Below are 13,157 nucleotides of genomic sequence, written 5' to 3' on the forward strand. Positions count from 1 at the left end.
GAATGAATACAGCTGAAATTCTAGTACTTTCTTGTCTAGGATTTAGATATGAAGACTTTGAAATTAATTTTCGACATTTTTGTTAAAATATGGAAAATGCATGGAACGAATCTAAAATTTTGAGGTGAACGTTAGGCTGATGAAGTTAAAGGCGCTTGCTAGTACATAATGGATTTTTGCACATTAGGTTGAATTAAACGTAAAGTAAGTTCGATTCCAGATCGTGAAGTAAAACCATTTTATTTCACCGAAATTTTGCCCGGACATGGAGAAAGCTATGAGAGAAAAAAATTCTGAATATATTTGTGGGTCTTGTCCTACTCTAATGCAGCTAATTGTTCGATAAAATCGAAATGGAAGCCCTTGAGTTTAAAATAATATGTGTAGATATTTGAAGTTTAAGAAATTTCCGAACAAAAATATCGTAAAATAATGAGATCTTAAAAAAAACTTCAGCAGTTTTCAATAAGTCATTTACGGATAGACGAATTTAGACAATATCTTTATAGATATGGATCATTATGCCTCCACTTTGAAAAAAATGGTATATTAATTGTGTCATTTCGTTTTTAATATCCCCAAATATTCGTCGTAGACTCTATAAAGTATATATATGTATTCATGATCAGCATAAAATTCTAAGTCGATTTAACGATGTCCGTCTGTCTGTTGAAATCACGATACAGCCCACAATATTTGACGTAGAGCTTCAACATTTGGCACAATAATTTGTATTGTGTCTACGATGGTTGAAATTGATAATGAAATATATCACTCCACGTTGTGGTAAAGTAGCCATATAGCAGTACCTCCCGATATTCGGTATTTTGATGATTTTTGCAAAATTGTTTAAGAGATTTGTTCAGAAATTGGTATTTGTAGGTCAAAATGGGTTCAAGCACCGGTGGCGGAACATTGTATGTATAGGTCCCCGCTTTCGTATAGCCATCATACAACGGTATTTGTCGATATTCAGTCTTTTGATAATATTTGCCAAAATTTTCCAAGGATTTGTGATCTAGCTCCGGTGGCAGAACATTGAATATTTGGGTCCATGTTTTCCTATAGCGCACATATAACGGCGCCCGCACAGAAAATTGTCTGTGCAGGTTCACGTCTTCGTATAGCCCCCATATAACGGTACCTCCCGATATTCGGTATTTTGATGATTTTAGCGACATTATCCACCGGAATTGTTTCAAATTTTGTATTTGAGATTCGAAATAAATACTACAGCCTATGACAAAAAATTGTCTATGCAGGTCCACGTCTTCGAATAGCCCCCATATAACGGTACCTCCCAATATTCGGTATTTGTTTCAAATTACTTATTTAGAGTTCGTAATAGGAACTACATTCTGTAACGGAAAATTGTCTATGCAGGTCCAGGTCTTCGTATAGCCCCCATATAACGGCACCTCTCTATATTCGATATTTTGATGATTGATGACAGAATTGTTTTAAATTTGGTATTTGAAGTTCGTAATGGATATTACAGCCTATGACAAAAAATTGTCTGTTCAGGTTCTCGTCTTCGTATAGCCCCCATATAAAGGTACCTCGCAATATTCGGTATTTTGATGATTTTAGCGTCATTATTCACCAGAATAGTTTCAAATTACGTATTTAGGTTTCGTAATGGGAACTACAGGCTGTGACAGAAAATTGTCTCTGCAGGTCCAGGTCTTCGTATAGGCCCCATACATCAGTACTTCTCTATATTCGGTATTTTGACGATTTTATGTGCAATACCCACTGAAATTGTTTGAGATGTCGTATTTTAAGCTCGTAATGGATGCTACAGCCTATGACAGAACATTGTCTATGCTGGTCCAGGTCTTCGCACAGCTCCGATATAACTTTACCTCCCTATATACGATATTTTGATGATTTTAGCTACATTATTCACCGTTTATTTCAAGTTTCGAATTTGAATATGGTAATGACTTATGACAAGCAATGCCTATGTAGGTCCACGTCGTATAGACCCCAATATTACGGCAATATTTGCTTTTTTCTAATTTTAATAGAATTTTTTAAGGATTTTATTTTTTGAAAATTTCTTAATTCGTTCTAAATGGTGGAGGGTATTCAAAGTTCGGCCCGGCCGAACTTATTGCTATGCGGGTCCATGTCGTCGTATTGACCCTAATATAACGGCTACATTCGGTATTTCTAAGATTTTAACGGATTTTATTGTTTTTGAGAATTGCCAAATTCGTTCCAAATGGTGGAGGGTATTCAAAGTTCAGCCCTACCGAACTTACAGCTGTTTTACTTGTTCGAACTTCAAAGCTATATTGTTTAATATGCCAATTTATTGTTCGAAATTAAAATTTAATATGCCCTCCATTTTGATATACCCTTCATATGATACCCTTTCGCCTACATGATTGGTATCCATTTCAAGTTCACGTGTTCTTCAAATGTATTATTAATTTATTGGTTTAACATAAAGAACATCCAAGACCCTTCTGACCTTTCACTACCGCCGGAGAATACAAAGTTTGTGGCTTTCCCTACAAAAGTTTTACATATTTAAATAAATATAGATACAATTTTCCTGCTTCCAGCATAAATTTGTGCGCCACAAGGTTTGTACTAAATGCAATAAATTTCAATTTTTTGTTAACATTTTTAGATTGTTTGATAGCATTATGTTATTACATATACACCCGTACATATGCATGTGGTACCTTGTACCTTTACCCCATTTAATCGCATTAAATTGAAATTGTGAAGCTCATGGCTGTTAGTGGCACACCAGTCAAGTGTGCTTTGAAACTTTAGAAGTTTTTTTTTCCAATTTTGACATGAAAGGACCAAACAGCAAAAGAGGTTGGCGGTTGGTTCATAACTTACCAAAAACGAAATGTATATAACCACATACATACATATTTGTACACATATGTAGGTGGCTACATATATTTCAAAACTTTAAATATTTTAAATATCATAATCCACTCCGTGGGAAATTTAAAATATGTTCTAGGTATTAGATATTGATAGCTTTTATGATTCAAAAATTCCCATAAATAATTTATCGATTTCAAACATGAATGGTTTGATATTTGTAGTTGGTAGCTGGTTGGTGATATTTTGTAGGATTTTTTCAATTTTATTGAAATACAAAATTAATTTTGTGAGCAATGTTAATGATATTCTATGTGGAGTCAGGTGTGGTACTTGCTATTGTTCAACACTTTGGTGTAGTATCACCTACAGTATAAAGAAATGCGTTGACAGCAATACTATACTATGGAGGGTATATTAACATTGTCATTCCGTTTGTAACTCCTCGAAATACTAATGTCAGACCCAACAAAGTATATATATTCTTGATCAGCGTATAATTCTAAGTTGATGTACCGATGTCCGTCTGTCTGTCTGTTGTAATCACGCTATCTTTCGAACGAATCGAGATAGAAGGCTAAAATTTTGCACACATGTTTATTTTTTCAGTAGGCAGGTAGGCAGTTAGTAAATGGGCCATGTAGGCCTACCTCTTCGTATAGCCCCCTTATAACGGTACCTCCCTATATTGGGTATTTTGACGATTTTAACGTCATTATTCACCGTTTATTTCAAGTTTCGAATTTGAATATGGTAATGGCTTATGACAAACAATGCCTATGTAGGTACAAGTCGTATAGACTCTAATATAAAGGCTATATTTATACCCAACACCACAAGGTGGTCAGGGTATTATGCCTTTGTGCATTTGTTTGTAACAGGCAAAAGTAAACGAGATAGACCCACAGTTTCTTTTGATGATCTGCATAGAATCACATTCTGGGTCGATTTATGCATGTCCGTCCGTCCGTCTGTTCATGTATTTTTGTAAACAAAGTACAGTTCGCATTTATTGCCCTATCCAGATGAAATTTTTGTCCTCCGCAGCCGTAATATGCATTCTGTAACAACAATATTTAGGGAAATATATCAAATGCAGCTCAGAAATACCTTTGTTAAATTTTATCGAGATCGGTTCAGATTTGGATATAGCTCCCATATATAACTTCGTCCGAATTATCCTTTTTTGTGCACCAAACGTCTAATATTTGTCCAAATGGGATGGAATTTGGCACTTACGACCGAATTGAGTCTAGAAGCTAGTAGGTAAAATTTGGTGAAGATCGGTTCAGATATAGCTATAGCTTCCATATATATTGTTCATCCGATTTGTTATATTTGTTACCCACAGCCGTAATATGCTCTCCGTAACAACGATTTTCAGGGAAATATATCAAATACAGCTCAGAAATATCTTTGCCAAATTTTATCGAGATCGGTTCTGATTTGGATATAGCTCCCATATATCTCTTTATCCGATTTCAAATTAATTGTGCACCAAATGAGCAATACAAGTCCGAATTTAAAAGATACAAATGCTTCGGCATATTGAGTCTTTTGAACTTTAAATTATAATTATAATCGTAGCGTGTATGATTGAACTCTCCCATAAAAACTTTTAATTGTTATGTGGAGCTCTACTAAATTAGCCAAGTGGTGTAGGGTATCATAAAGTCGGCCCCGCCCGACTTTAAGACTTTCTTCACTGGTCTTTTTTTAAATTTGAACAGAATTTTTAAGGATTTTATTTTTTTGAAAATTTCCAAATTCGTTCCATATGGTGGAGGGTATTCAAAGTTCGGCCCGGCCGAACTTACTGCTTTTTAATTTGTTATTAAATGAAAATTCTCTCTTTTTTCCTGGGCTGTAGATATTATCGGCTTAACTTCATAACCGTAATTAATGCAACAATTTGTTGGCTGTTGAATGTTGAAGTACCTGCAGTAACCTGCTGTTTAATAACTCGAATTAAATGTTCACTTTAATTAAATCCCCATTACCTAGAATTATTTTATATTTGTGGTTAGTTAGTCGGCCCTTTTTAATTAAAGGGGGAAAACATAATTATAGCCCGAGCAACAATTTAATGGAAATCTTGCAAGTGCCAACATTTAAGTGAAGGGTTTTAATATGTATGCGGAAATCAGGACGAACTAAATCTACACTTCCTACACTTCACGAAGATTAGTTTGTTCATAGAACAACTGATAATGAGCGTTGAAATACATGTTTTCAAATTGAGAGAATATTTTTTAAAAACATTGAAATTAACATCGAGAAAGATTATAGTAAAACATAAGTTAGCACAAAATAAAATTTCCGAATTTTAGCTGTACCCTTTAACTCAATATCAAATAAAGTAGCTCGAAGTATGAATATGCAAAACAATCGACATATCTCCATCCCAGACACCAGTGATGCAAAACTAGTACTATTTAGTACTTTCCGAACAATTGTAGTACGCTTTGCAAAACAACCACCATATCTCAACAGCAGATACCAAAAGAAAATTCAATATCAAATCTACGGATTCCCATAACATTTAGTACTTTTCGTAACATATAGTACTTATAGTACCAGTATCAATTTCATGGTCGTCCATATATTTACCAAAGATACCAAGATTTCAAATTTCGTATTATTTGGTACTTTGCGTACAATTCTAGGACACATCTTTGAAACAACATGAACAGAGAGGATAATACCAAATTTAAGATGTCAAGCATTATATGTTCACTTAATACCAAATTGTACCAAAAAGAAGAAAGAACTTTTGAGAACTTTTAGTACTCTTGTAGTACACATTTCCAAAACTAACTTTAATTCTTATGAGGGTATAGGGAAAACCACAAAAATCTTATGGGGCGACCCCGATGAGATAAAAAGGAAAAATCTTTTATTACTAGGTAAAAGAGAGATAAGTGAGGTAACAGGCATCCTTACGGGCACCTGGGCCTACAAGCTCATCTGTACAAGTGCAGAAAACAACATATGCAGGGCATGTGGGAAAGATGACGAAACATTGGAACATTTTCTCTGCCAATGCCCAGCGTTTGCAAATTTCAGATTCCAATTCTAGATATAAGTGATATAAGACAGTTAAGAAGTTTCATAAAGGCAACTGAATTTCAAATATAATAGACTGTAAACTGCCCACCTTCTTCAAAAAATCCTTAGTCTAGAGCGCACAACAGGCCTATACTGGCTTAAGTGTATGCCCAACAGGGCATGCGTCGAATTGCTTCGCCCCTCTTTTCAACCTAACCTAATTTATTGTTTACAGGCCTACAAAAGCATTTTGGTGAGAATTTTCTAGAAAAAAAGTTATTCGTTTTGGAATTCAAGCGTGATAGCGTGATATATTTGGCTGGAAAATCACAGGAGGCTATGGTTAGATCACTCCTGCATTTAAATGTGAATAAATATTTTGTGTCTCCTACCATCGCTTGTTACCATGATACTGGTAGCGTAGCCCGACGTCAAGGAAGTGGACGGAAGAAAACAGCAACATCAGCAGAAATGGTTCGAAAAGTAAAGAAGCGACTTGATCGAAACCCACATCGCAGTGGCCGAAAAATGGCTTGTGAGCTGAACAAATCGCAATATTCCATTCGTCAAATATTAAAAAATGAGCTCGGAGTAAAGCCATTGAAGTTCCAAAAAGTGAAATAACTTACACCGCAACAGAAAGAAACTAGACTCAAAAGAGCTAAAGAGTTGCCACTTGGCCAGAACTCATGCGCCGGCCATGGTGATGGTGTGGACCGCCGTAACAGCCGATGGTCGCTCTCCGCTCGTATTAATCGACCGTGGCATCAGAATAAATACCGAATATTATAGCGAAAATATTCTGGAGGGTGTATTAAAGCTTTGGGCACGCAAACATTTTGGCCGCAGGCCTTGGAAATTCCAACAGGATTCAGCACCATCGCACTTAGCACGCGCCACCCAAAAATGGTGACAAAATGAGGTTCCTCGCCTCATTTCCAGCGCACAATGGCCACCAAAATCTCCGAATACCAATCCGTTGGACTATTGTGTCCGGAGGATTTTGGAAAGCAAGATTGGCACTAAAAAATACCAAAGTGTCGATCAGCTCCAGCATGCATTACCCCGGGAATGGGCCAAAATACCGCAGAGCAACATTCGGGCAGCGTGTGACGGTTTCATTGGTCGTTTGAAGGTCATAATGCGTGCCAAAGGTGACCAATTCGAACAAATATAAACTTATTCTAAAATTTGATGCTATTTCCGACATTTTTAGCTTTCATTCAATAAAATTAAAAAAAAAATGTAAAAATTATAGCCTTTGACTTCGTTGCAGTTTTTTTTTATCTCTGCCTATATGGATGATAATTATTATAACCTACAACAATATGTGTTGGGGGTATTATAAGTTTGATCGGGCCAAAAATCATGTAACACCTCGAAATATTGGTGTCCGACATAGGAAAGAATATATGGATCTCCCTATCTCGCCGAACTGAGTCGATCTAGCTAGGTATGTCCCTCCTTCCGTCTGTTTATGTTAATTTGTAAACAAGCTACGAATTGCAATTATGGCCCGATCCCCACGAAATTGAAAATGGAGGTGGGGCTTGGGTCAGAATATAAGCCTATAGCTCGAATACATTTTAGGGGTATCCTAGGGGTTTTGATAACTCTTCGATTAGAAGAAGATATGTGAAAGGTCTTCTATAGACAAAACGTTTTTAAAAGACTTTCTTTAACTACAACAGCTCAGGGAGGTCTTCCATACCTAAAATACATGTTGGTTTCTATGGATACTAGTTCTCTAACAGATCGGACGTTTTACAGTTTTTCTATAGCTAAAGGAACTTTCGCGGGTCTTTAATATCTATCCAGAATATCTTTCAGAGACCTTCTATTGTTGTAAGACGTTCCACGAAGCTTCCATAGTTAAGAGGCCTTTAACAAATCGTCTATAAGTGGAAATCTTTTCTGAAATCTGCCATAACTAAAAGACCTTTCACAAGTCTTCTATAAAGTTACAATTTTTTTACAAATCAACTATAGATAGAAATGTCGTATTCAGTTATAATAGCTACCTTCTCTGGGGAGAAGATATTTAACAGACATTTAATATCTGGATAAACTTTAATAGGTCTTTTTGCCAGAAGATTTTTTACAGGGCAGAATTTTTTTCTGAGGTCCTTAATATGCAGACAGACCTATGAAAAGAATATCTCCAATAGATACTCTATGGCTGCAAGGTATTGGACAGGTCTGATAGCAGTCCTTTAAAGGTCCTCTATAAAGCAAAACATTTTGATTTTTTTCTATAGTCAGAGAACTTCTAGCGATCTTTTGGGACTAGAAGACCTTTCACAGGTGTATTAGAAGACTTTTCGAAGTTGACCTTGGGTAGAAAACCCCTTCACAAATCCCCTGACGCTGGCACAACTTGCAAAGGTCTTATATAGCAAGATGTCTTGTAGATTTAAAAAAAGGCTAGAAGATCTTACAGATCTTACAAGGGTATTTTAAGGCAGAAAGCCTATGCATAGATAGCAAGAAACCTGTAAATAGGCGTATAATGGTCTTTAAAAGATTTTCTGTGCCTTTCGAGAATTGGTGTTTTAATATATGCCTGATAAAGCAGTAATAGGTCTTCCATATGGGAAGGTTTCTATACCTGAAATGTTTAATAGGTCTTCATAGCTAAAATACTATCCTTTAATTCATAAAGTAGTGGCGTAAGGATAGAGATATCAACCCGACCACCAGCTCAAATTTAATCCTCTCGCCACTTCTTTAAATTACAAAAATATTATCATTGCTTTGAAATTCCGAGCACATTGAACAAATATTGATATTGCAATGAATTCAAGGAATTGATTGGCCATTTTAGAAATGGACATTAAATGTCACAATATTCATGTACATCTGTGTATATGAACACACACATACATTGATACATACATATATGACATTATGACCACATTGTTGCGGCGTAGAAAATGTTTTTAATTAAAAAAAAAGAGAAATAAGAACCACACACAAAAATAACAGAAACAAAACATAGCGAAAATGTAAAGCACACAAATACACGCACACACACACACACGCAAACGAACAAAAACAAAACATGATGAGCAAATATTTTCCCATTAAACAAACGAGCAACCAACCAACCGTACCACACAAAACAATCGTTGTAATGTCAACCAGGAGAGAAACTATGATGAGCAGAGGCTAGGGGACAAAAGAAAAGAAGGAGGAAGAACGAAACCAAAATTGACGGGGAGAAAAAAATGCCGTGCAAAAATGGGGCCAAAATAACAAAGGCCAACGCACACACACACACAAACTCAGATATATACAGTCAGAGATAGGTTGAGAGCGAAATACACATCCATGGCAGGCTCGAGCTTACTTGGTGGATTTATGGGCACAATTGTCGCTCTCCTTTGATCAACAATGGACAGTGGTTTCGGGCCGGACGTTGTAGACATCATTGTCATCGATGTTTGCATCTTTGGTGGTCTTGTGGCCTAAACAGGATCAATAGACCATGAAACAAAGCAACACTTTAGCGAGGCGATGGAGATGGCTCGGGCAGCGTTAATGGTATTGTGCCAGGGTCCAAACCGAATCACTGAATTCCTGCTGTGAAATGGCAAACAACACTAAATCACTTGAATCAATGGAAAATAATGATGATGGTGGTCGTCCTCTTTTTTTTAAATCCTTTCTATAGCGATTTTTTGGGGGTTTTCGGTTTTATCTTTATTTGCTTTTAAGCTTTGGGTTTGTGTTTTTGTTTAACGATTATCACTTTGGTTTGTTTATTTGTTTGCACATTTGTATTGGCCTTTTTATTTCTTTTCTATTTTAGTTCACTGGCCTATCTAAATACTAAGGACGGATATTTTAGTTTTTGTTGTTGTTGTGGTTACTATTTAGGTGGTTTCCTTTGTTAAGCTTAATTCCAAATTATACATCAGGGACAGTGGTGGCTAGACCATCATCAGGGCACATTGGGTTGGATTTTACTCTTCGTTGAATACATAGGCGATTATGGGGATTTAGAAATAGCTATATTTGTTTACTTTTAAGGTACATGCCACAATTCCGAATGAATCTCTACGAAATTGATAATTGTATATTTAGTTAATTAAAAAAAAATCCATTACACCTTTGGAACTGATCTTCATACTGTCTTTTTTTATACCCTCAGCCATATGGCTAGAGAAGGCATATATAATAATAATAATAATATTTATAATAATAATAATAATAATAATAATAATAATAATAATAATAATAATAATAATAATAATAATATAATAATAATAATAATAATAATAATAATAATAATAATAATAATATAATAATAATAATAATAATATAATAATAATAATAATAATAATAATAATAATAATAATAATATATAATAATAATAATAATAATAATAATAATAATAATAATAATAATAATTAATAATAATAATAATAATAATAATAATAATAATATATAATAATAATAATAATAATAATATAATATAATAGTAATAATAATAATAATATAATATAATAATAATAATAATAATAATAATAATAATAATAATAATAATAATAATAATCATAATAATAATAATAATAATAATAATAATAATAATAATAATAATAATATATAATAATAATAATAATAAGTAATAATAATAATAATAATAATAATAATAATAATAATAATAATATAATAATAATAATAATAATAATAATAATATAATAATAATAAATAATAATAATAATAATAATAATAATATAATAATAATAATAATAATAATAATAATAATAATAATAATAATAATAATAATAATAATAATAATAATAATAATAATAATAATAATAATAATAATAATAATAATAACAATAATCATAATAATAATAATAATAATAATAATAATAATAATAATAATAATAATAATAATAAATATTTCACTGAATTTGGATCTATTCGAATACGTTTTTTTAAATTTTGTTCTCCCACTAGGTGAGCATACGTTTGATCTAAACATACGTTTGATCTAAATATTGCCACATGATTTTATAAATGTTGTCAGGATTTATGGAAGATATACCAAAAGTTGCAACCTGTCTACGACTGTTACAAACAGAACGATGCATGTTCAATTTTGAGCATTTTTCGAATCTATATGGCGTCAAAAGGATTCCGTACAAAAAGAGACATAATGTCTCAACTCGATCTCAACTATTTCGAGTAAGCATATTTTGGAAATACCAATAGCTATAACATTGAACTTAAAAAGTATTAGTCTGTTCTGCAGTCAGATGTGTAGTCTCAGCCAATATCTGTCTATTTTAATATATGTTTTGAGAGGTACCAGTAGGAGTGGTCCGATCTTTTCCGTCTTCACTCTAAATTTTGTATTGATAGTACGTTTGTGTTGAAGTAGGTTTGAAGATTATCTCACTCTTTTTTCACATTTTAAAATAGTTATAATCATAACCCTGTTAACCCTCTGTGGGGGCAATGGGCCCAAATTGTCAAAATTCGCACCTAAACTGGCACTCATACAAATGTTCATTTTCAATGAGGGTTTATGTTTCGATACAGGTCCACTGCAATATTTTGAATTAATAATAAATAGAAAGTATTATCGAAAAAAGCCTCAATAATGAATTCACCAATTATTTGCATTTTAAAGGTTCCAGTCACATTTTCAACTGAATGAACTATGATCCTCATATTCAAGGCACGTTTTTGTCGTATTTTATGCTATAATAGCCGCATGGCCGTGGTTATAAAAAACAAAAATTACTGGTCCTTGAAACTATTCTGTAAAAATTCCTCTATTTAAGGCCTGTACGTCCTTTAAAAAACCCAGGTTTACAGGCCAGTTCGACTTTGAGAAAATTTTTTAAAAATCCAAGTTTATTGGTCAAATAATCCTTGAATAAATATTCTTAAAAAATACAATTCAGTTTTCCTTGAAAAATATTCTTAAAAAAATGGAATTCAATTTTCTTTGAAAAATATTCCTTAAAAAATCCACGATTATTTTTCCAATAGTCCTTGAAACTCCACGATTATTTTTTCAAAAGTCCTTGAAAAATATTCCATAATAAATCCATGATTATTTTTCCAATAGCCCTTGAAAAATATTCCTTAAAAAAGCCACGATTATTTTTCCAATAGCCCTTTAAAATACCCTTTAAAAATCCACGATTATTGTTCCAATAGTCCTTGAAAAATATACTAAAAAAATCCACGGTTATTGTTCCAATAGTCCTTGAAAAATATCCTTAAAAAATCCTCGACGAAAAAATTAGTTCTCAATGAAATACCAATGTTACTAAGGACTATATTTTATTGGAAGTTTAATTCAAACAAAAAATAATCTACATAAAGATCGTTTGTGTCTTCGGGCCTAAGATTGGCATTTATTTTGCACATCCTCTAACAAATTATTGAAGACCCTACGAATAATGAACCATCCTAGCACTGTCTGAATTTCTTACCATCTTACGAAAAACTTCTGATAGTGTACTGGTCTTTCGTACACATGTGTCTTTAGCATGCAAGTTCTACTACAGACAACATATTTCATATAATATATAACAGTAACACCATATTTTCGAAATTTCTATAAAATTTTACTCATTTTCTTCCCGAATCGGAAAACGGAATTTTTTGACATAGACTCCATAAAATAGTCCTGATCTAATTTCGAAATTGTAAAGATTTATCCCACTTTTTTCCTATCCAGTTGTTTATGATTCAATATTTCGGAAATTTATGTTAAAAACTTCACGTTTTTATGACGATATCACCTGTTTTTTTGTTCGTACTTCGTAAGGTTTGAATCTTATTTTGCAAAAGAAGTGCCAGTACTTTCGAATGTTGAGCCCTTATTAAGTAAAAACAATTCTTCTTGAGGATTTGCTTTATAAGAAGTTTAGATGGTTTTAATAACATAATTTTGGTTTTGATACTGCTACTAAATTTTAATTGTTCCATTTTTGTATTAAAACATGTGCTCTCAATACGCAATTTAATTACAAATTACTTCACCTCTTGATACCACAAATGAACTTTATATTGCATTTTTATTATTATTGTCTCAAAAGTCTTATCTATCTATTGAAGATATACCCATCAGTTACCTTTCAAAAACTACATAAGTAAATTTTTAAATATCTAAAACCTGATTTTATTAATTTTTAAATATGTTTTTTGAATAAATAAATTTTTCCATTTATCAATCCAACCCAATGTGCATTGTATTATATATTGTATTTCGTTTTTTGTTTTTTTTT

General features: G+C 32.9%; 1 protein-coding gene across 2 annotated transcripts in view; it reads right to left on the reverse strand.

Moving 5' to 3' along the window:
- LOC101901115 (band 7 protein AGAP004871) overlaps positions 1–13,157 on the reverse strand; it is an 88,372-nt gene that overhangs the window by 56,652 nt on the left and 18,563 nt on the right. The window contains exon 1 of one of the 2 annotated variants that reach the window (XM_005191516.4): positions 9,251–9,479. The exons of the other annotated variant lie outside the window; for it this stretch is intronic. Within the exon in view, the coding sequence (XP_005191573.1) occupies positions 9,251–9,350 (100 nt within the window). The 5' untranslated portion in view covers positions 9,351–9,479. Of the gene's footprint in view, positions 1–9,250; positions 9,480–13,157 lie in introns of those variants that run through there. 2 annotated transcript variants of the gene reach the window in all.

The sequence above is a fragment of the Musca domestica genome, unplaced genomic scaffold, assembly GCF_030504385.1.
Source record: "Musca domestica strain aabys unplaced genomic scaffold, Musca_domestica.polishedcontigs.V.1.1 84, whole genome shotgun sequence".
NCBI classification, from domain to species: Eukaryota; Metazoa; Arthropoda; class Insecta; order Diptera; family Muscidae; genus Musca; species Musca domestica.